The sequence below is a fragment of the Perca fluviatilis genome, chromosome 20 (assembly GCF_010015445.1).
Source record: "Perca fluviatilis chromosome 20, GENO_Pfluv_1.0, whole genome shotgun sequence".
Classification (NCBI taxonomy): Eukaryota; Metazoa; Chordata; class Actinopteri; order Perciformes; family Percidae; genus Perca; species Perca fluviatilis.
The window spans coordinates 14,151,120-14,175,842 of record NC_053131.1 but is presented as its reverse complement, the minus strand read 5'-3'; the positions used below and the strand labels follow the sequence as shown (position 1 = coordinate 14,175,842).

General features: G+C 40.7%; 2 protein-coding genes across 3 annotated transcripts in view; both read left to right on the top strand.

The window, feature by feature from the left end:
* The window catches only part of gna11b (guanine nucleotide binding protein (G protein), alpha 11b (Gq class)), a 28,074-nt gene extending 17,308 nt beyond the window's left edge, over positions 1 to 10,766 (top strand). Inside the window, exons 4-7 of one of the 2 annotated variants that reach the window (XM_039785833.1) lie at positions 265 to 393; positions 3,383 to 3,512; positions 3,688 to 3,841; positions 5,505 to 10,766. In XM_039785833.1, the coding sequence (XP_039641767.1) occupies positions 265 to 393; positions 3,383 to 3,512; positions 3,688 to 3,841; positions 5,505 to 5,695 (604 nt within the window). In that variant the 3' untranslated portion in view covers positions 5,696 to 10,766. The remainder of the gene's footprint in view (positions 1 to 264; positions 394 to 3,382; positions 3,513 to 3,687; positions 3,842 to 5,504) is intronic. The other variant, XM_039785834.1, reaches the window with a different exon arrangement.
* A 1,469-nt stretch (positions 10,767 to 12,235) lies between these two features.
* Positions 12,236 to 23,704, top strand: LOC120549265 (TLE family member 5-like). The gene is made up of 7 exons (XM_039786028.1): positions 12,236 to 12,659; positions 16,795 to 16,892; positions 17,427 to 17,490; positions 17,990 to 18,034; positions 18,138 to 18,200; positions 18,469 to 18,543; positions 19,893 to 23,704. The coding sequence occupies exons 1-7, from the start codon at positions 12,633 to 12,635 to the stop codon at positions 20,130 to 20,132; spliced, it is 612 nt and encodes a 203-aa protein (XP_039641962.1). The 5' UTR covers positions 12,236 to 12,632; the 3' UTR covers positions 20,133 to 23,704.
* Positions 23,705 to 24,723: the final 1,019 nt, after the last annotated feature.

Sequence of the window (24,723 nt, the reverse complement as noted above, 5' to 3'; positions counted from 1 at the left end):
AAAGTAAACTTAAAGCTGCAGTTGCGAGCTAATCTCAGAAGTCTTATGGTAGTTTTTGGATAGAGTGTTGGTTGACCAGTGACACGAACTAACACCCTTATGTTTCTGAGATGTAGCCTTTTTTTCTGAAGCTTCCTCAACAGGACTGATCCACACTTCCTGGAATGGCAGGGGGTTGCGGTAATTGCTCACGCTTTATATAACTGTTTTTCTGTCTTTTTTTTTTCTCTTTATCTCTCTTTTCCTCAACTGGCCTGCCTGTAGTTATCTTTCCGATCTGGATCGTATTGCAGATTCCAGCTATCTTCCCACTCAACAGGATGTGCTCAGGGTGCGCATCCCCACTACAGGAATCATAGAGTACCCATTCGACTTGCAAAGCATCATTTTCAGGTAGAAAGATGCCTGTTTTGGCTCAGTCCCTCCTTGTTCATCATTAATCCATACGCTATCTGATGTGTTTTTATCCAAAGCGCCAAGTAAACCATGTTTCCCATTCTTATTCCTTTAACCATGCCCTCCAATCATAGAAATGAAAGTCATTACCATTTTACAATCTCCTCCTAGTCCTACACTTTCTTTTACCTCCTGCCACCAACGGCAATTGTACCACACATAACACAATCCCCCTGATGAACACAAAGTCCTACATTCTGGTGCCCGGTCTCTGTAAATGGGTCACCTCCTCTCTTCCTCCGCCTCTCCTCCTTTCCTCTCCGGCTGGCAGAAGAAACGAGGTCGTCCTCTCCGGTGGAGGAATGTTATTTTGGGCAGCAGGTCCTGCAGGGCCTATATTGGCCCTGGGTCTCTGTGGACCACAGTGGACTGGGCCACCACAAGGGGGCACCCTTGCATTGTGAATTAGATTAGATTTGTGCAGCTCTCTCAGAGACCATGTTGCACCTGGTCTTAAGGCATGCACCTGCGCGTCCAGAGGGTCAACAAAATACAGGACGTTTTAAAACTGTGTAGGTGCCTGAACTTAAAAAAATAGCGGAATAGGGTATTTTATAATAACTCTGAATGCACCACGAAGCTTACTAGAATTAAGTGAATGCACCTTCTGTGTTGTTTTTCCGACAACGGCAGCTGCACACTGCTTAACGTCCCGCTGTTGGAATCTTCTACAGTCACACTTTACACCGTTTAGCTGTCAGCACTTTAACCGTGTTTAATCCAGCTGCTAGCGAACGGTAGGCTAACGTTACCGGTTGTCAAGTGAAGTGTTAACTAGCGTCACGTGCCGCTATGCTCCTGTTGCCTCTAATGTCTGTTTCAGAGCATCAGAGAGCAGCGCTAAAGGCATTTAATTGGCACTGAAATGAGGCACCGAAATCTGCGTTGCTATTGGGTCTGGTAGATACCGGTCATTAAGGCACCGGTGCCGTGTTAGCACCGGGTTTCGGTACCCAACCCTACTAATGACCTGACTTTAAAGGTTCTTGACCGAAAAGATTTTACTGAATCGGCTGTCACAAATGAAGGCTTAATGAAACTGGGACCTCAACTCCCTGACGAGTGAAGGGTGACCTTGTCGAAGAGAAGCTCAGGGAAGCGGAGACCTTATGAGGATTCACACATCTATCAGTCAGTAGTTCTGCCACGGTTGCCGTCAATGGCTTTAGCGAATGCCGGCCTGTCTACCTGCAGCCCCATGTGCTGAAGTTAAAGTTTTCCTGCCAATTCTTTGTTAGTTGTATTAGTTTGTCTCTTATATTTCCTTAGTCTTCTTGTGATGCAATTTTCTCAGATTGTAGCTTCTCGTTCGGTTACATAGGAGGCGTCCTTCTACCAGGAAAAGGATCCCACCATCAGAGGTGCCCCCCTGTATCTTTCATCAACATTTCAACTCTGCCTCCTGTCCTTCATCTGTACTCTATCTTTTGTTCCTATGCCCCTCTCCATCTCATTCTATTGTCCCTTCATTTTATGTCCCCCTTGTTCCCCCATTTGTCTTCTCAAAGTGTGTTTCAGAACTTCACAAATTGTTTGTGTGTGGTGCTTTATCACTCACACCAGGGAAGGTTGAGAAAGCTGTCCAGCAGAGAAATGAATGTGTTGTGACCCTTTACTTTCACCGTAGCACACAAAGCAACAGAAGTACAGACTGATCTAGTATCAGATGTAGTGTATGACCACATGAATGCCGCTCAGTTGATTAATTCCGGGAATATATTACTTTCAAGAATATACGTTTCCTGCATAGGTCAGATGCATAACCCGACAATCTGCTACACAGCTACCTGTGTATTTCAGTGCTGCTCGGCAGGTTTTAGATTTTTCAACACCTTCTGTCTTCGCTATAAAATCCAAAGTTGAACCACACCTGTAATTATTTTTGTATATTGGTTGAGAATAATTGGTTTTATACATATATCCTATTCTAAGATGGGGGCAGGAGGAGTGTGTGTGTTCTGCAAACAATTACAGAAAATACCGATTTAGCTATGACATTTTTTTTTTTTTTGCATACAAATCAGATTCTCATTTATTATTTGTGGCGAAGATTAAAATTATTAATACAAATTCATTAATAATATTATTAAAACAAATGTGTAGTTTCTGGTCTTGCAATAGGGCTGCTTCTGCTCAGCCATTGTGACTGGACTTTTGACAAACAATGAAAATAACACAATTACCTAAACTGAGTGGCATTGATTTAAAAACTGATCCTAGATCTGTCTCAAACAGGACGCTTTCATGATTTGTGGTGTCATGCATGACTCACCTATTGTACAAGAACAAAAGCCTATTCACGCCATTTCTAGTTTGTTTTAGTTTTTTGCCAAAGATAGAAACTTGCACACGTTTGCTCTGAGACCAGATTTTGTGACTTTTATTGATCCTTTTCTTAAGGTGTTGAATCCATCAGGTGTTGTTTTTTTTTTCCTCAACGAGTTTGCTTAAAATGAAGTTAATAGGGCTGCAGAATCCAAAAATAAATGATAGTAAAAAAATATGATTTAATGGGTCCCAGGGCGAGAGGCTATATCTTTATTTGGGTCATGTGCTGAAAATGTTTAAGGAAGACGTACACCAGAGAATGTCTTTAGGACTGCTGGACCTGAAACAAATCTGTTCCTCTTTTTATAGAGTTATTCTGCTATACACTCCTTTTTTTTTTTTTTTTTTTTTACAAAGCAGGCCATAATTCAGATTTTGTAATGTAACTATCTTGATGGATTCAATGCCTGATTCATAAATGAACAAAGTACTGTCGTTAAAGCCATTCCAAGATATTGAGAATTTGAACTTCTGTCCTGTTGAAAAAATAAAAATAGATCACTGAATGTGATCTAGGCCAGCAAGAGATATATGCTAACGTTTTTTTTTTTCCTTCTTGATTCTATTATCCTCCTCTTCACCTTCCTCCTGCTGTCAGGATGGTGGATGTAGGGGGTCAGAGGTCAGAGAGGAGGAAGTGGATTCACTGCTTTGAGAATGTCACTTCAATTATGTTTCTGGTGGCGCTGAGTGAGTACGACCAAGTCCTGGTGGAGTCCGACAACGAGGTAGGTGGACGTAAAAACACCTTGACAATTCATTAAAAAAAACAAAGAAAAAGAAACACTATGTTGCTAAAAAACGCATGTATCTTCACACACAAAAGCAGTATTAACTAGCTGTGTCAAGGATTGGAACTAAAAAAACATGACTCTTCTCACTGCTCACTTCTCTCTGCAACAGAACCGTATGGAGGAGAGTAAAGCTCTGTTCAGGACTATCATTACCTACCCCTGGTTTCAAAACTCCTCTGTCATCCTCTTCCTCAACAAGAAGGACCTGCTCGAGGAGAAAATCTCCTACTCACACTTGGTGGACTATTTCCCAGAGTTTGATGGTGAGATTGCGTATGTGTGTGTGTGTCCAGCAGTGTACAGTTGAAAGTCGCACCCCCATTAGATAAATTAATGTAGCTTATGTGAATTTGTTATTCAATGTTAAAACACCACTCTGAAATTGGTTACGTTGATGCTACCACTTTTAGCCAATCTGTCGATTATCTGTTATGTCAATCAATTTACTTGTCCGTCTATAACTAAGGGTGTGTAATATGGGTACAGAGTGATGGCATGCATTTTAAAGAAGTAGCTCAACATTTTGGGAAATACACTTATTTGCTTTTTAGGAGTAGGAGATTTGTATCACTATCTTTCATGCCTGCGTCTTAAGTACGGAGCTTTTGTCAACAAAAGACTCCATAGCACACATCACACCACCCTATCTCACCTGGAAAAGACAGGAAGCTATGTGAGATTGCTGATCATTGACTAAAGATAGTGTTTAACACAATAGTTCCGTCCAGGCTCGTCACAAAGCTCAAGGACCTGGGATTAAGCCCCTCACTGTGCATGTGGATCCTTAACTTCCTGACAGGCTGACCCCAGGTGGTGAAGGTGGGCAGACCCACCTGTTCCACCCTAATCCTTAACACCGGAGCACCCCAGGGCTATGTTTTGAGTCCCTTGCACACACATGACTAAGTAGCCACTTTTGACTCCATCACCATCATCAGGTTTGCTGACGACACAGCTGTGGTGGGCCTGATCACAGACAACAATGGAAAGGCCTATCTAACAGAAGTAGAGGCCCTGACCCGCTGGTATCAAGACAGCAACCTACTTATGAATGACAGCAAGGCTAAAGAGATGATAGTGGAATTTGGAAGGAAGCAGAGAAGGAACTAGGCCCTCCTTAATATCAACGGGTCCTCAGTGGAGAGGCTGGACAGCTTCGAGTACCTTGGTGCTCACATCAGCGAGGGTCTGACCTGGCCGCTGCATACTGACTCTACTGAGTGGTGAGAAAGGCAAGCCAGAGACTGTCTCACCTCAGGCGCCTGAGGAAATTTCGGGTATCCCCTTAAATACAGAGGAATATCTACTTTTGCATAATTGAGGGCGTCCTGACGGGGACTGCTTGGTACGGAAACGGCTCTGAACATGACCACAAGGCCCTGCAGAAAGTGGTTTGATCATCTGAACATACAATAGGCGGTGCCCCACCCTGACTAAAGGATATTTACACCAGATGTTGCATGAAAAAAATGCTAGGAGAATCATGAAAGATCCAAACCGCCCGTGTAACAGCCTTTTGTCCCTGTTGAGGTCGGGTAGAAGGTACCGGATACGCCAGGCCAGCAATGAGAGGCTCTGGAGGAGCCGCTGCTCTCTAAATGTGGACACTGCCTAAGAATGAAATCTGTCAGTTTGTGGTTGTAACTATTTCTTTACAAACATCATTTTATCCATCCACAATGAGTTGAGTTTTAGAGTTTAAGATTGAGCCAGGCTAGCCCCCCCCCCCAGTATTTATTCTAAAATAAGCTTAAGCGCCCTTTCTCCAGCTCCATACTGTGGACAGACATGACAGTTGTATCAATTGCAAAAAAGCATATTTCCCAAATTGCTGACCCGCTCCTTTTTGAAATTACAGTTTTTATGGCCAATTTATGTAATAATATAATCATTGTTTGCATGGGCTTGTCTGTTTCTCTTTCTCAGGCCCCCAGAGAGATGCACAGGCAGCGCGAGAGTTCATTCTCAAGATGTTTGTGGACTTAAACCCAGACAGCGACAAGATCATCTACTCTCACTTCACTTGTGCCACGGACACTGAGAACATCCGCTTTGTGTTTGCAGCTGTCAAAGACACCATCCTACAGCTCAATCTCAAAGAGTACAATCTGGTGTGAGGGCCCATGTACGACGCACATCCCCCCCCTCCCCCCATTGCACAAATGCACACCTCTTTGGGATTGTGCACTCAAGTTCACATGAATTACACAGCACACCATGCCGGCGCACACATCTCACACACACACACACACACACACGCACACACGCGCACACATCACACGCACACATCACACGCACACACACCCTGACAGAACCCTTTTTTTCCCCTCCAGTACAGGACATTCACAAGTCCTTCCACCTGCAAACCCCGTCCCTCCTCTTTCACCAAAGCTCGCCCTTTTTCTCTGTCGCTCGGCAGCTTATTGTGTCAGAGTCCCTGCTCCTCCCCACGCTGCTCCGTGGTTTAGATTTGGCCCTGACTGCTGGCTCTGGCACATTGTATCTGGCACACAAACCTTTCACACGGACTGTACAGTGACTGAAGAGGACTTTGGTGTTTGTGTGTGTGTGTGTGTGTGTGTGTGTGTGTGTGTGTGTGTGTGTGTGTGTGTGTATTTGGGGCAGCATTGACTAGCGAGGAGCTGTGTTTTGGTGAATCGCGGCATCAAACCTCTTTGGCCCTCCCGGAGTAACCCTCAGCAGTGTGAGATCAGATCCTTTCTGAGCTCCTATCTGTGTGGAAGGAGGTAAATACTGTATCTCCTGAAACCACCTAAGAAAGCAGCGAGCGGCATCATGTTTTTGGGGACAGAGTGACTCGGTCAGGAAGTGAGGTCGCACGCTGGAAACAAGGGGACCGGCTGAGGATTCTGTCTCCATCTCGCATCTATGAATGTACCCACCAGTGTGAGCATCGCAATCGCAAAAAATTAAATAAAAAAAAAAAATAGAATTATATATTACGAAGTAAATGCATATGTAAACAAACTTAGGACAAACAGCACGAGAGGGCAAGACATAGCTAATCAAAATCTGTTCATTGCTGAGATTTTTAAAATGTTTTTAATGATAGAAATTTGTTGCTGCGTCTACTTCTATTTAACAAATAATGGCTAAAAGGAATGGTGATAAGAAGTGGTGAGAAAATGTATAAAAACTTTGCAAAACAAAGGCATCTAAAGAAAAGAAGCAACCAGAAATTAACTTGACATAAGTATCCTTTAAAGATTTCTGTGGGATTTTTTTTTTTTGTTGTTTTAAGTTAATCACATCGCTTCCCTCCTCCAGATGTGTTCTGTATGGATTCACAGGGACAATCTTCCATGTGACGTTCACAGCATCTGGCTCCACTGATACACCCCCACACCCTTATTACAAAATGCTAGTAGCGGGTGAGAGGACGCTGCGTGCGATGCAGGCTCCTCCTTGATTGGTGGAAGCAGATGTGGAGGGGAGCGTGATGTCATCAGTGTTTATCAGCCCACAGAGCACATCTGCAGCTCGGGCTGCAAAGTAGCTTATTTAGCGAAATAAAAGCTGTAAATTAAACACGCCCACACCCCGGGGTGTAAATGGAATCCATGCGGTAACATCTCTGATGGCGTCACACCTGCGTCACTCAGCCGTCCAATCAGACACCCTTCCTGATGGTGACACATCGGGATGTGCTTTTGTTTACTTTTTTTTTTTTTTTTTTTTACTGTATAGTCACTTTGTTTATATAAAGATTGCTTGCTGTTGAGTGGTGAGAGGAAGGGGTGGGGGGGCTATGAACCTTTCACAGAAGACGCACTCTAAAGTCTTGCAAATGTTGTTTGTGTATATTCGTTTGTAAATACATATACACAAAACACTCCTGTACAAAAACGCTCTGTGGTACACCATCTTTGGCCAAAAAAAAAAAAAAAATGCAAAAAAAGTATCCACTTCTTTCATTAGCATACAGTTTTTTTTCCTATGAATTTATGGTAGTAGTTATGCTGTGATTATGGATTTTGTTAACTTGATTAATAGGACTACACAGAGCTGAGTGGTGTTGAGGAAATGATCGGCAAGGAGCAATAGTCAGAGAAAAGAGGGTCTTCCCAACCAGCCTCATGACTCCGAACTACTGCTACAGCTCTGGCTCCAGAGTATACTAACTAGGGCTGGTATAAAATCTTCACAGTGTGGTGACGAGATGATTTTAAGAGTAATTAAAGATGATTTTTTTTTTTTTTTTTTATTTATCTAATTTATGGACCAGGTTTGAAGGTGTTGATAATTTGACTGCTTTTGATTCTGTCATGTTGAAGTGCTCCTTTTCTCATGGCGGAGCCTACTTGAGTCTGAACTGCTGTTAAAAAAAAACAAGAAAAAAAGAAAAAAAAAAACCGAATGTCTGGTATAGTAAGGACTTTATCTCTGCTTTCTATTTCTTATTGAGACATTTCCAGTTGTACTTCTCCATCACATCTCCATCCATGATAATAGTGTTTTTTAGGAGCCCTCACATTTGTTTGATTTTAAAAAGAAAAAAAGAAACTTGTATTTTCTCTCGATTTATAGACGCAACGCTGTAATGCATACCTAGAAAAAATGTACAGTACGAACGTAGGTGGACTTTTTTTATCAGTGATTGAAGACCCATGCGGTCCATGCTTGCTATTTGTAATTTTAACACAACACGTTGTCGGTTTTTGCATTGTTAATTTCCAGTTTTTTGAGGCTTGCTTTGATAGTGCCAGTGAAGTGCAGAAATACTTTTTTGGTCTTTGACCTTTTCTACAGGTGACTTATCCTTCATCCTCATTAAGGGCTATCACAGTGCATCAGTGTGGACAGTGTGGAGTGGAGTACAGGACCACAGTGTACCAAGTCATCCACTACTAATCCTTGTTTATGAATGGAGATTACTTAGTATAGGCAGGCTGTTAATGCAAACATACGGTGTATGTGTAGAGAGTTTACCAACACTAATCAGTTTTCTTTATGTATCTGGCCCTTTGGTGAATTAAGTGGACCCAGTATCTGGCTCTCCAACTTTTTACTACTACTTATTTGTTTGCATCGGTATCACAGTGTTATCTGTAATATCTCATGCAGTATAGAAACACTTATCCCTAAAGACACTACTACCAGGACAAGTATTGCATGTTTCCCCCAAGTATTTGACTTAATGACCATGCTTGTGGCTTGGCATGTTTTAACCCATTAACTACAAATCGCATACTTTATTGATGACCATTTCTCCAGTTTCTAAATTGATTTACTACGTTGCTATTGGCTTCCGTTCGTGCAAGTAAGGTTTGATAATTAACTTTAAACTTGATATTGAGAGAGAATCCATACCACGTTTGACATTTAGTCACTTTTTTTTTTTTTTGTCAAAATGCATTAATGTGCGATAGTGCGTTAACACTCTTGTTGCAATCAAAGAAGCTCTGATCAACTAAGTAGGAATGCACCAATCAAAATGTTATTTTTCTGATACGGAGTACTGATTCAATACTAGTGCTTTTTTTTTTTTTTTTTCAAAATTTGAAATTGTTATTGGAAATATATTATTTTTAAGGTAAAAAAACAAAAAACAGTCAGAATAACATTGTAATACTAAATTGTATGACACTGACAAATAAACTCGGTTATGCCTGGCCAGTCTCAATCGCTAAATAATGTTGCATATGGGCAACAAACGATCCAGCATATCGGATCAGCTGCTGAAAAGTTAGAGAATCAATTAAAAAACTTAAGGCATGCTTAAAAAATGGGAAGCAGTGATGTAAAGTTTCAACACTAAGTTAATGGGGCTAAAATATATATTTATTTCAAAACGCCAGTGTGGTCCTTAATTGCCATTTTTGTCTGCTGAAAATTACCCTAACCTTGAGCGTAAGAAAGCAGACAGCCAACCGTTCGACTGCTGTCAGTATTTCAGTGGAACGATATACCAGTATATGGATACCCAAGTATTTTATCAGTAGTTGTTTAAAATTTACTGTGTGATGAGTGCAGCTCACTTTAATGGTGATGAACCATGTTGTATTTTTAAACTTGACACTACAACTCTGGCACATGGTGAAGGGCTGATTGGCTGTTAGTGTGGGTTTGGTAGTGTTTTAGCAGCCCAGTGTTGCACAGTGTGCTTTTGACACATTTTATCTCAACCATATGCGAGCTGGAGAGAGGGAAGGCAAGTCTGTATGAAACTTAAATCTCCTTCTCATTCTTTCATTCTTGTCTGTTTTGAGCAATGACCAGTGGAAAGACTGGATTAGTTTTTCACTACAACACACTCTTATTTATTGCCTTTCATTGCCTTGAATAATGAAAGATGGTGTTGCCGGTCCTTCTACGGTGTCGGAGCATGCTCTGTGACTCGGTGGGGGGACCGTGGTTGTGTGATTTTTATTTTTTTTTATTTTTTTCTTTTCTGTGTGCGTTTCAGAATAAGTGGAATCAAACTTCTCTTTTTGGACATCAGTATGGAGTCAGTGCATATTCAAAATGTAAATCTTGTTCCCTTTTTTTGTGTGTTTTTCCATTTCCTGTATGAAAACATTACCAGAACTCTATTATTTAGGACCACTTGATTTATTGTTCCTCACTCCAATGAAACCTGAAGGTCAATTGTGTAGTGGTGTATAAAATGCTGTTTTCTTTATTTTGTATGTAAACCAAATGTAAATGATGTAATATACTGAGTGTGCCAACCCCACTCTCTCTAGAGCCAGGCTCTCTCTAAGTGCCAACGCTGTGGTCATCATCAAAGGACCCCACCACCTAGATGGTCCCCCCTTTTAAATAAAACACACCAGAGACTAAAAGGATAGATGATTAAGTACACACAAAGACTTTATTCTGTATTTAAGATTGAAGATTCAAAAGATAATCTGCTGTTTGTTTTTTTTAAGAAACTGTAATTATAATTGCATGTGCTGTTTATTTTGTTTGAAGTGAGGGCTTTGATGTATTCATTGAAGCAGAGCCCTTGATGAAGGGGAGTTCAATCAGTTGGTTATTATCGATTATTGATTTACATAACTCTTGCCATATTTTTTTATGTGTTTCATGTGTTTGTTTCAACCACTGTTGCCTGATCCTCATTCAAACATGAACATGACTTACGATCATTGCCGCCTTCTAAGAGAGAAACATAATGACAAGGTATCTGTTTTAAATTGAAATAAATTTGTTCCTATACTTGCTCATGGTGTGTGTGTGTGAGTGGGTTTCATGGGTTTTTTGTATGTTTTAAGTTGTAGAAGTCTGAGGTAATCTTGCAATATGTATTTCTTTTTTTTATTAATATCAGAAACCAGTATCCGATATTGTGATGTTATTGAAGTTTCACATTTAACAAAAACCCATTTCCAATGGGAGCATATGGTTTTCTTGTTTGCTCCTGCGTGGCCACCTCTATTGGCTTCTGTGATTTAATTTCCTTAATTTATTAGATATCACAGGGTCTGGTCATTCTGCTATAGCTGCATTTTTAAGGCTATAGGTATGACCGTGTCCAGATTATCCTGACTTCTGAGATATATAAATAACCAAGCTTTTCTGATGGTGAAGATTGGTTGGTCATCATACTGTTTTCTCTTTTTAAATATGTCATATTTGTATGGCTGCAGTACAGCTGGCCCGGTGTAAGCAAATCAAGTAGCCACCAGGGGCCCTCAAAGGAATTTAAAATGTAAACTCTTCAGGTTGAGTTATATTACCCAATAGCAACTGGAAGAACGGAACATTTGAGGGTGCAATATTGGGTACTCTACCAGCTCTTGGCTGTCGGCTGGATGGACCTATCGAGACGTGCAGGATTTGGGAGGGGCTATAAAATAGTTTGGGATGACAAAACAAATTACTTTTGGGGGGCACTATTACATTTTGGGATTTGAAGATGGTATAACAAAATAGTCGCCATGTGTAGGATTGGAAAATGTCTGACTTAGGCAACTCTTAGTTGTGTCATAACGGCAAATATGCATGGCGATGCCCCCCTTGAAATTAAGGACCAAGAACGCCATAAACTGCCCCGCCTGTCACTGGGACTGTCTCCTTTTCAATAAACCAAAACTAATTCAATCAGCAAATTCTGAAAGGTGCTATAGTAACAACAAAAAATCCTAAGTTATATACATCTTGTTTTTGTGCGTGTTGTCCGTCTTTGACTGAAGTCAAACGTTGTAGGCTAAATTGTATTTGATTGTTGCTGTGCCTTGGCATAAGGGGTGCATGTAAAGGTTGGGGGTGCAAATTTGATGCTGGGCGCAGCTACTGATCTTGCATCTTCTGCATTGCATGTTTACCCTGTACACTCCAAGTTCCCATTCAGTATACAGTCTACACAGGGCAGAGAGACCAGAGTCCCACCAGTACTCTAATGCAAGAATAATACCAGAGATGTTCTGTGTGTCAATTAGTTTGTGATAAGTGGAATAAACATAACTTTACTACATTGACTCCTAGTTGTGCAGCATAATATAAAGTAAAATTATTGTTGTTATTATTTTTAAACTAGATTTTGACTGGGATGCCTGCTCAGCCCGGTGGATGATCCATCCATCCCTGTGTATCAGACTGTGCTTCAGGGCCCCAGTCAGAAGCTGTCGCTGCGGCCCTGCTGGCTGCAGTGATGAGCGCTTCAGTTCAGCTCTGTGTCACACGGGGCGCCCGCTCCTCCGCCGCTCGGTTTGTTTTCCGGGTGATGCTGCTCTTCTCTTCAAAGCAGAGGAAAGTCGGGGGCTCATGTGTCAACATCCAGGGTTTCCCCGGGGAGGTGTATCGTTAACGTTATTGCAAAAAAAACTGGTGTTCCTTTGAAGACCTTTTTATTTTTTTTGTTAGCCTATTCATCCTTCGGAGGCAGCTGCTTTCCTAACTGCGAAGACCAGAAGACGATCTCCGGCTCCTGCTGCTTTCGCGTTAGCTAACGTTATTTTAAACGATGACAGAGTACAAAGTGCGAATAGCGTCTCCAATCATTTAATAATATCTGGGGACCTGTTAGCTTAGCCAGCTAGCCCGGTAATTCGATTAGACCAAGGGAACACGGCGAAACACACTGCTGACATGATGTTTCCTCAATCAAGGCATTCGGTAAGTTGCCTAGCTAGTTGAACTTGTCCCAGTAGCAAACTAAGCAAGCTGAGCTAACGGCTAGCTAGCAACCGACAGCTGATAATAATAGCTCTGCTGGCTAGTTTTAACAGTCTATGCCTGCAGGTAGCTGTCAGCTCACAATGCCAGACCTCTCTACATATTATCTCCTCACGACGTTTGTACCATTACAATGGAGAAAGATTGCAGGAACACTTTAAATGAATCTATATAAAACTAGCTATAGCACTTTATTTCCTGTATTTGGCTGCAAACAGTCTGCCGTTAGCTAAGGTTAGCTGTTGGTCAAAATAGCTAATTTAAAGGGATACTTTTAACGATATTAAATTAACTTTATACTATAATGTTGGTAGTATGTGTAAATGAACTATGTTAAACTACCCTCCATCTCTCCCTACTCACAGGCCAGCAGATAAACGCTGGATGACGCAAAACGCATCATACGGTGGTTTTCTGCTGGCTCTAGGGCTGCTGCTCGAACTACAGATGGTACTTCCGCATACGGACACAAAGACTATAGAACATGGATGTATAATAGGAACTGTATACAGTGTTGGAGGCGTGGCCCCATTCGTTTCTATGAGAGTTGATCAGTGGCAAAAAAAGTTCAACTGCGGCATCTAAAATCGGCACTGCTTTCCGCATAGTGTGGCCCATAGAGCAGGCGCACTAGAGACTTCCACCGGCAGACTCGGCTACTTCCCGATTAGCCCCGCTAGCTCTAAACGATCAACAAAAACCCAAAAACGTGCAGCTGTTTTGAAATATTGCTTAATTATTTGAGTCAACTTTTCAAAATGCAAAAAATTCACTGGTTCCAGGTTCTTAAATGTGAATGCTAGTTTTCTTTGTTCACCCTCATGGTAGCCTGGATCAACGGAAGTACATTTCCAGGATAAAGCCTGACATCACGTGCCAGATGTCAGACTTTGCCCCTCCTCTTCCGCTCTTTGTATGTTGCCGTAATCTAAAGCCCTTAGATTAGGGAAACGACAACAAACTTTGAGTTAGCAAACCACACTCTGTAAAGAGCAAGTTTTGAAGAAAATTTGGATCGTGCAATAAGGCAGGCCTGCTTGGTTCTTTCGGTGAATGATTTTAAAGATTTACAAAGAATACCTTTCCGCCATTTACTATTCAAGTAGGACGTTATGGGACTGATTGGTGGGGATTTCTATGGACGAAGTACAAGAGCAAATTTTAAGCCTGTATCCAGCAAATCTAAATAGCTCACGTTACTGTAACTACATTTAATATTGTATGTGGTTTCTTTTGCGGGGTGCAAATGTTCCTTCCTGAGAATATTTTGCAGAGCCACCTTCGCTGCGTCGGGAACATAGTGCCTAAGGCGATTGTGATTGGTTTAAAGAAATTAGCCTTTTTTTTTTTTTTTTAACGCATCTGTGATGTAGCCAGACCTTACTCCACACAGCGCTGTGGAGATAGGTCTGGCAAAACGAGACTACCATGATGGTAAACTGAATATCTTTCGGGTGTTGACTGTTTGTTAGACAGAACAATCAGACTACTCTCTACACTACTAATTGAGGAAAGTAACCCATAATGAAAATAATTGTTTTGTTGCAGGTATGGCTGGGTGGTATGGCTTTAAATTTATTCCATGGTATAATTTGAAGCTTGGATGGTAACGGTATAAATCACCGTTACCATCCATGTTTTAGTTTTTCTTAAAATTTCAACATGAATGCTTCTGAAGGGGTAAAACACTCGTATACTAGTTTTTTTTTGTTCAGTACTGTAAAATAACAATCTCTTAAAAATGAATACCTTTTTTTTTTTTTATGAAATTGAAAGACGCATGTTGCAACACAGTGCTGCAATTTCAGCCGTGTGAGAGTTTTTACTGTCATTTACTGTCAAACGCACCCAGTGCGCAGCAGAGAGAAAAGTGCGGTGACAACTCTGCAGTCTGCTGACTTGTTGCTCTCGCTAACAATATTAGCTGCTCTGTTTCATAAAAAAGGGCACCTTTCTGGTGACGTTTTCAGGCGATTTTATGTGTAATGTCATTGCGTTCTGCCGCGGCGCTGGCATCCTTCTGAGGGCTCTACCTGTCAGCACGGTATAGTTTTCATACTGTAGGGCTAATACATACCGGTGTACTTCTATACACTTATTTTCGTCAACCCCTAATTGCAGGCCTTTTTTTATTTTGTTATTTCTAATGTATGAATTTAATTACTAACCAGACAAACCGCACTAAGCAACAAATGCCCAGAGCAGGAAATGACCCGCGGGTTCGGGAAGCGCTGCACGAGCATGCACACAATAACACAGACCACTGGCCTAAGCCCCAACTCAAACACTCATTACGGTCATATAAGGTTACATGTTGAATATTTGTTTAAAAGAAAGCACATGTATATTCTTGTTGGTTGGTTTCAACATGTGATCGCTGTTCCTCTTTCTTAAAGCAAGCCTGTATCAAAGATCTTCCTAAACAAACATGACAAGGAAGTTTCAGTCAAGTCAAGACCAGTTTCAACTGTTGGTGGCTTTTATAGGACAGAATCTGAACCACTGTAATGCCATTGTTGCTCTCCAAACATACTTGATGTGTTTTTGGAGAGCTATGAATGACAATCATTTTGAATATCAACATAGAACATTTGTCGCAGTTATTATTATGATTAACGTTTAAGTCTAAAAAGATAGTGAAAAACCTGAAACCTTTCCCAAGGTGACATCTTCAAACAACTAGTTTTACCCGACCAACATTTTAAAACATAAAGTTAGTGATTTAAAATGACGTATAGCCTAACTTATTCTGATATTTTGAGAAGCAGGAATGGGTGAATATTTAGCTTTTTTCTTGATGAACGACTCAAACAATTGATTGCCAAAATTGTTCATTCATTTTCTTTTCTTTTTTTTTTGTTGTTTTTTAAATAAAAGGTTTTACAATTATTTATTTTTTTAGCTCTACCTATGACTAGTGGTTATGTTTTATTATTGATTAAGCTGACTTCTTTTAATTACTCAATTCATTGTTTAGTATAAAAAATGTTAGAGAATAATAGTGTCGGCAGTACAATATATTTTTGTGTATTTTGGATGCAGGGTTTTGACCATGTAACCGGGTGACTCTATCCTCTCTGTTCACTCCCATAATCCCACGGGAAACCTCTTGCCCTTGTGCCACTTATTTAGAGAGTAATGAGGTTTAGGGAACTGGATAAACTCTGGATTAAAGCTTTGGATTAATGGTTCAAGTATAGTCTATACATAACCAAACTTCTAATGCAGCCTTTAAGTACGTCTCACATTTGGTCAGCACGGGCACGCTTTAATCTCGCCTTCTTTAAACACATTTCCTCAATCGCCACTCTGTGGTGGACTTGTGGTTTTCTAAAAGCAGATGTTGCATATCAATTTGTCAGCAAATTAAACACAGCGTCTCCTTGTTTATCTCAATGTATACTGTACACTCACACTCAGACATGAAGCCCAGTTTAGGCTGACATCCGTTTGAGCTATCCTCACAAAGTGTTGAGGTCAAACTACGGTCTCTAAACAGCTGGAACCAGTTTCTGCAAAGGACGTGTCTAATTCCTTTATTGCTTGACTGATGGGAAATGTTTAAGCATTAGGGGTGGGAGAAATAATCCATTCACGAATGTATTGTGATTTTTCTTTTTTTTTTTTGGGAGGGTTGGGGGGGGGGGCGATTTTTTTTTAAATTTTTACCAATGATTCACCTAAAATATATTCTGTTTATAAGTTACCGCTGACGGCTACATCATATCCGTTTATAAAATGCATGTTATGTACTTCTTCTTAGAAAACCCATTAGAAATGTCTCATGATATACTGTCTCTAGAAGTGTATTATTCAACTTTTGTTGAAGAAGAAGAACAAGAAGAAGAAAATCGCAATACTATTGAATCACAGTACTCCTAGAATCGCAATAAATGAAAATTGCAATACAAATTGAATCAGCACCCATGTATCGTGAAAGAAGTGAATTTGGACAAAAGCGTGTCGTCCCAGCCCTATTCAGCATCCAAAGTGCAGTTTCAGACAGAGCCTCGACCTGGATGCAGGGATCTTTGTGAATGTAATTTATAAAAACGGATCATATTCTGTTTTCCAGGCATCCTCTCAGTCCAGTCAACCTCTCAAGTTCACCACTTCTGACTCCTGTGATCGCATCAAGGATGAGTTCCAGTTCCTCCAAGCACAGTACCACAGGTATGTGGTTAACGCAACCATACACACACTTCATATAATTAGTGTTTGAAACATCTTCCCATAGTTTATTATTATGGCAAATGCAATTGACTTTGGTGGAATAGCTCTTTTCTAAGGACTTTTAAAAGATTAACATGTGCCTTAACGTAGGTATGACTTCAAATTCTTTTTACAATTGCGTGTCTGTATTGGCTGATATGGGTAGGAAAATGTTGGTTATTGTTACTTGCTTTAAGAAAAAGCCATATTGTTCTACCCAGCCTTAAATGCTTTTATAATCCAGCAAATAAACCATATCTGAATAAAAGTTTGTTTGCTGGCATTAGGAGGCTCAGCATAGTGCAACGACATTTAAACAAATAGTTAGACATTGTGGGAAATACGCTCACTCCTTCTTTTCTGAGAGTTAGATGATGCGAGTGATCATTGTGTCTTAGGTTATTATATATCCCAAAATATCAAGCTGTTCCTTCAAAGAGATACGTAGGTTTCCAAACTGACCTTCTGTTTAATAGTTATGTTCTCTCTGTCCAGTTTAAAGTTGGAGTGTGATAAACTGGCTTCTGAAAAGTCAGAGATGCAGCGTCACTATATCATGGTAAGTGTTGCACTAACCCCTGTCAGTGAGATGTGGCTGTTTATCTTGATCTTTTTTCCCTCTAACATACAGGCCATAGTCACTTTGTTGCAGTATAAGCAGAGAAAATCCAGCACACGGCAGGAATGTCTAGATCGACTCCGTTTATTGGTTCAGTCATACGTAATCGCAGATTGCGTTTCACTTAGTGTCTTACTCGGGTTCTCTCATCATATGAGTAACAGATTCATGCTTTTAAAGCTTCTCTAATAGCCAATGAGCAATTACAGATCACACGACAAAACCATCTAAATTTCTCAGTACGTAATCCACATATACAGTATAATACACGTACACAAATCAAAAAATTACATGTGTATGCTTTTTTTCCAGCACTATGTGCTGTATATAGAAGGATTCTTACTTTGTGTAGCCTATACGTGTATAAAAATGTACAGAAAGTACACAGCTTCAGTTTATTATAATAATCATTTTTCTGCCTCTTGATTTTATTTTTTAGTACTATGAAATGTCCTACGGGCTGAACATTGAAATGCACAAACAGGTAATCACTGTTTCCTGTAATGAATACTTCTTATAGCAGCTCAGATCTGGTAGTTTGCTGGTCTCACAGATTTTTTTCCCTCCTTTTTTTTTAATCTTTTCAGGCCGAAATAGTGAAGAGACTGAATGGCATCTGTGCTCAGGTGCTGCCATACCTCTCACAAGAGGTAAGAACTCTCCCATGTGCATTTATCAAACCTTTTTTCTTATGTAATCTACATTCTAGTTGTAATTATCAATGTTTTTTAACAAGCCTCATATTTTACTATTTATTCTTTTAATTTTATAAATAACTAGCACATCTGAAGTGACTGACTTTTCTACAAAACGTGTCCAGTCTTGTCACCTGTCCCCTTTTTTTGTTTAGGATTTCCAGCCATGTTAATGCACTTAGATGTCAACTTGGTTATGACCATGTGTTGTCTTTGTTTATAGCATCAACAACAAGTCATGGGCGCCATAGAGAGAGCCAAGCAAGTCACACCCCCTGAGATGAACTCCATTATACGGGTGAGCTTTTTTCCACCCTGTAAGTGGGTATAGATGATGATGGGGGGGGGAATTGTGTCTCAACCCAAACATGACTAAACTAAATCAAACAATACATAAAACCAGTCATTGTCAAGCCAAAAGGCTTTCCATCATCAAAGTTATCCTAAAAAAGAATATAAGATAAAAATTACAAAAGGTATTGAAATGATGTATAAGCATGCAGAGCAATAATAAAAAGATTATTAATGTTTGTGAAAAGCTTTGGGCTCGTATACCGAAGAAACACAGCTACTAAAGGCTAACTTAGCTTGTAGCATTACCCCCCGTGTTTTGTTTTTCCTGCGTGTTGCGTTCCTTGTGAGAATGAGACTAAACTTGCCTGCATGAGTGCATGTCTCTCCTACTGGAGCTGTGTTAAACTGTCTCACCCAGACACTGCATGCGTTGTGAAGCCAGGTCTGCCGGCGTCGGCCATCGGGAGGGACGGCCTCCTCGTGTGCTCTTGTTGACTTCTCCGCGAGCCTGCTCCTTGGTGTGTTGTAGTTCAGGTTTTAAAAGATGTATTTACAACAAGTCGTGTTGTGGGGAAAAACAAGAAGGGCGGAGTCCTTTTCTCAGCGTGTCTGGCCTGGTGTCCGCCCACGCGAGGCTCTCTGCCCCACGCTCCTCAAACAATCTCCTGAATGAATCTCTCGCACACCTGCAGTCGACTGAGTCATCAGCATTACACACGCACCCTCATGTGACCGCTAACCACTCATAAGACCTGTCGTAACATCATCATACAAACATTAATCTCGCATTGCAAGATCTTCCTCCACGGCGCTGCGGAGGAGGGTCTGGCTAGTCCACACAGCATTCTGGGATGGGAGAAAAACGTGCTCTGGTTTATTGGCCTTATTTTTTTATTTTTATTTTTAAACCTATCCCTATCGGCTTGGGCGGCGCAATACGCCGCACGGAGCCGTGGTGCCACTGCAAAATAGCCTCGGGAAGGAACTTGTTTTGATGGAACGTGTAGGTTCAAAAGTTGTTTTAGTCGTGCGACAGAAAACTCAGAAAACCGGAAGGTGACGGACTTCCGGCCGAAATGAGGGACATTCGGCGGAATTTTTTGGCGGCACCGGAAACAATCCAGGAAATGAAACGTTGTCGATATAGACTATACAAACATAGGACATAGTTACACTGCATTGTCAGGTCCTAATCAAAACACAGAAGCACATAACGCAACACATGCTAAGCAAAATAATCTGGAATATTAATGTTTATATAAATGTGCGCTAAATGAGAACATTGTACTGCATTATTAAGCACTAATCGTAACTTATGAGCTCCCCGTGTCTGTATCATGTGTGTGTTTTCAGCAACAGCTCCAGGTGCAACACCTGTCCCAGCTCCAGGGCCTGGCCCTGCCTGTGGCCCCGTTGCCCCTGGGCCTCACCCCTCCCACCCTGCCTGCCGTCTCCTCCAGCTCCGGCCTGCTCTCCCTCTCCTCCATCCTGGCCAACTACTCCCACGGCCAGGCCCAGGCGGTGAAGGAGGACAAGGCCCGGGAAGCGGCGGAGAGAGCACCCCGAGGAGAGGACGGGGACAAGTCAGACTAGATCAGACACAGCCAGGAGGTTTGGAGGGGGTGGTTGTGGGGTGAGGTGTCTTAAAAAAGAAAAAAGGAAGAAAAAAAAAAGGTAAAACTGTAACTGTAAATGGAGATTGATGTAAGTCTGTCTGCCTGTCTGCTGAGTGTTGATGTAGAAGAGTAACTGCAGGGATGATGACAAGCAGAGAGGACAGATTTTTGGATGTGCAGAGAGAGAAACTGCTGAATGGCTGGGAGTGAGAGTTAAATGTTCTTATTATTTAGTGGTAATAGACTCAATTCAGGCTTCTAGACTTTAAATAGATGCTTCTTCTTTTTCTTTTCTTTTTTTTTTGTGTAAGCCATTGTTGTTAGGCTTAACCAAGATAAATGTTTTCCGATTCGGAGTGAGAGCTGAGGATGAAAGCTAACAGCAGTGTCCCTTACACAGATCTGCCTCTCACTGGTTTAAATTTCTTAATTCTTTTTGTTATCAGATCCAGTGTTTTTTGTTTACGTGCTCTGCAGTCCTTCAGATTGTTTCTTACTGTCCCGTCTGCAAGTCACAGTAAGCAGTTTTACAACATCGAAGTTCCCTCTAACTCCTGTCCCTCCACTCACAACGTCCAGCTCCATTACCTTTTTTTCTTTTCCTCAAAAATGAAATCTTGGCTGGAGCTGCTTGGAGAGTGATACCATTCATTTCTGTATTTGGAACCAAATTAAATCTTAGTCTGACATTAAATGGGATGTTTTTAAAGGGACATGACACTTGTCGGGTGCATTTAAAACCCTTCAAACATGAACCAACCGACTTTTTACCATTTGTTTTGCATTTTCATACGACCAACCACTGGATGCATTAGCTGTGTACCTCAATCCCCAATAAATGGGATTTTATTCCAATAAAAACCTATAGTTTGTACAAATGGTAGTATGCCCATCTTGGGGGTTAACTTGTGTTTCATAGGCCTAGCTGCTGCTGCCGCTACGCGCGCTTCATGGCATGGACCATGACTCGTCTTTAAATGACAAGAATTTAAGCTCTGAAAAAAATTGACTTTATTTTGACATGTTGTTTTCGTGAAGTTCAAGTCAGGCTAATTAGACATTCAAAATGTGTCTGCGTGTGCTCGCGTGAATGTGATCGGAAAGGAGAAAACACTTGTTTAATTTAACTTTTATTTTTTTCTTAAAGCACCTTTTTTGTATTTTCCTCACACCACCCCTATTCCTGCCCCTTCCTCGTACTGGTCCACTCTTTAACTGACCAAGACAAACTTGAACAGGATCTAAACTTCAGAACCAGACGGTCGTACGACATACGTGTACTGTATTTCTGTAAGTTAGAAGAGCCCTTCAGTTTATACTGAGACTGTATCAAGCACCTGTCTTTTCCTGTCTTGTTTAACTTGTGTGTGATTGTCAGGGAAAGATCTCCCCTTTTTTTTGATTTTTCACATTGTTTTAATGAAGAATGTGTCCAGGGTGAGTTGCTAAAGCTCTGTAAGCAACATCAAACAAGCGTTCCCAAAAAAAAAAAAAAACAGCATATCTAGAATGAGATTCTCACAGTTAGAATGTGTCCTGGTGACCAAATTCATTGTGGCCTGTTGCAAAGAAACTCAAGCTATATTTAGAGCATTTTCTCAATTCCACACTCCATGCTAATTCTAGTATATACTATCTACTTTTTTGTTTTGTTTAGTTTTTTGTAGATGGTGATATAGAGGTCTGGAACCAGGCTAGTGTGAACCTTCTCAAAAATGTGTATGTCGTTTGGTTTTGAAATCCACTAAAGGCGTCAGGAAACTTTCCCCCCCCATACTTGTCAGACGTCGTAATTGGAGTAACAACATAACTGTCCCAAAGACAATCTGCCATTCACGCCAACTTAATGCAGCAATTGGCCAGGTGTGTGGAGGTAACAAAGATGGCAGGAACTTCTCTCTAGCTGTCTTTTTTTATTTTATTTTTTTTCCACCGTTCTTTTCACAACTCTTTCTGTCACTTTTTCCTGTGAACAAATGAGTGCAACACTCTGAATGCCCTCCAGGAGACAGCCTGAGTGTAGCACTGTGCTCCCCATATTTAAACCATCATCACCGTAGCACAGCAAGCAAACACCATCCGCCCCTCCTCTATGACGGTCGGCTTGTCACCCCACTTTAAAGTGCGGCCTTTCGAAAACGCTATAAACACTTTAGCCTTCTGACAAGATCGGGTAACACTTCATACAAACTAGTTCTTTTCCAGCGCAGCCCAGCTTTTAGACTAAGCAGGTTTTGAGTATGTAGTGTGTTCACAAAAGTTTTAAAGTGATAAAAGAAAGTATGCTCAAAACCGTCTGTGTGCAGACAAAAAAAAACTAGATTTGTGGGAACATTTGAAAACCTTTTTGATGTTCATTTGAATTGGCAGTGTCTTTTTTAAAGTCGTGGTTCAATTGAACTCCAATGGAGCGGGTGTTGTATAATTTCTTCTGAGTATAAAGCTGCTAAGTATATTGATTTTTATAAACAAAACAAGTTTTTGCAGTTAGTATGTAGTATGGAATTGGGACACGGCTGAGGCGAGGAATGGGAATGTTCATATTAAAGGCAACAGAGGGCAGCAGTGCACTCTCATTGATCATTAGTATGAAGCTACATTCACAAGACAGATGTCTACTCAGTGTCTAAAGCGGTCCAGGCCAGTCACCTTGCTCTCACTGTGTTCTCTTCTCGTCGTCCTTTCCTGACTGTGGGACGAGCACCTGTACCCTGCCGGTGTTAGCTGTTATTCCCCTGTAATGTGAGTGCTTTCCAGAGCTTTGACAACTCCCCATTTAACGTCTGAGCGCGTCCAAGATTGGAGCTTAAACTTTTCTTCTGTTTTAATTTTGAAAGCCGATCAAGTTGTGGCTCGGTGCTCCTTTTTTTTTTTTTTTTCTTTTTTTTTTTTTCTTCTTCTTCCTGTCTGTGCTAGTGTTAGGGAGCTGATGATTTTTCTCTCCCTGGAGATTTGACCTTAATGTATCGAGCGTGAAAACCGATCAGTTAGTCATTTGCACTCTTTATGCTGACGTCAGTCTCTGTAGAAAACCTCCTTTGGCAAAACTCAGACATATGAATGGTATGTGTGTTTGTTTTTGCTGTGAAGGGCCAATTTGTATACATATGAATATATCAATATACATATTTTTTAAAGCATTTTTGTATGTTTCAAAGCTGCTTTTTAACGTGTGTGTATCATGGAAGACTTTGGTGTTGTATGTGTGCATTACAAGCCTACAGTTAAAAGAGAGGCACAATGTTGTATACCATGTCGTTTTTCCTGTTTGTTTTTTTTCCCCTCTCCCATTCGCTCAGTAGGCAGTAACACTTAACATTGTTTTCTAGGTTTGTAAGTGTTTTCTCTCGTTTTTTTTTTTTTTTTTTTTTTTTTTTGTGCAACAAAAAACAGTTTGTGTTTATGAACACAGTCTCATTTTAAGATACCTGGGGCTAAAAAAAATACAAAGATGTAAACAAGCAACTGTGTACTCTGATGAGAATGAATCAACCTTTTAGCAGTAAGGAAGCTTCTCTGGTGCCTTACAAATAAAAGATGTGATTGAGAGTGGTCATTTATCTTTGGTTGGTAACTGTCTGTGGGAGAAAAAAAAAAAAAGAAACAATCAGGACACAAAGGCAACATCAAAATCACTTTACTGACTCATTGATGCATAGAGTCATGAAATGTAGCTTTTGGGAGCCTGAGAAAAAATGTTTAGATGGATAGTCAACTCCTCTGCAGCTAGATGTAATAATTTGTGGTATGAGCTTTGGTTGACTCAGATACAAGTTAGCGTTTTGAGGGATGAATTTCATTACAGGGACATGCAGAGTCACAGTGTAATAAAAAAAAAAAAAAAAAAAATTCCCTCTGGATTAGTAACATCTTACTCTATGAGTCAGCACCTAACCATCTTGTCAGATTTAATGAGTGCATTAAAAGTTTGGCTTCAAAGCTGCTCTAATCAATATTTCTTTTATATGAATGGATCAAATGACTGTGTAATGTGAAAGGTGTTGCTCATAGTGACGAACCCACAGAGAATTATCACCGGTCGCTGTCATTTCCCCTCAGTTCTTCACAGCGTCTTTCAGCAGCGTCTTTCAGCACATTTTGGTTTATCTCTTATCCACCTTGCTTCCAGCACCAAACAGCAGACAGACAAAGTTAGCTGAAAATATTGGTCTTTAGCCGCCAGAGGCTAAATCGCCGCCACACTGATAGCCGTAGGGTTTAAAGATTGAAATGTAATCAAGACATACACTAAGCAGGTCATATTACAGTTGACAAATGAACCTGTCAGTTCTCGCTGGTGGACAAATTATTAAACGGCGACATTGTTTCTCTAATCAATCTTGACCTGGCTGATTTATCGGTGTGTCTAGCAAGTTGTGTGGATAATTCAAAGTAACCGGGGAAATTTATTTTTTTCATTGACGTGAGCACCACAAATTAAATTCACCTCCAAAGTTTTGGGGGTGGGGGCGAATATCTCAAAACCTGGTTTAAAACGACCCAAACTACTTACGTGACTAGACGGTAGCAGTGAGACGTGGGAAAATATTTAGTCATTTCTATGAACT

What these genes read in the sequence shown, in the direction of transcription:
- LOC120549265 (XM_039786028.1), top strand. Translation starts at nt 12,633, where the DNA reads ATGATGTTTCCTCAATCAAGGCATTCG. An exon ending in CTCCAAGCACAGTACCACAG is followed by an intron (nt 16,893 to 17,426) that starts GTATGTGGTTAA and finishes CTCTCTGTCCAG; the next exon opens with TTTAAAGTTGGAGTGTGATA. An exon ending in TGCCATACCTCTCACAAGAG is followed by an intron (nt 18,201 to 18,468) that starts GTAAGAACTCTC and finishes CTTTGTTTATAG; the next exon opens with CATCAACAACAAGTCATGGG.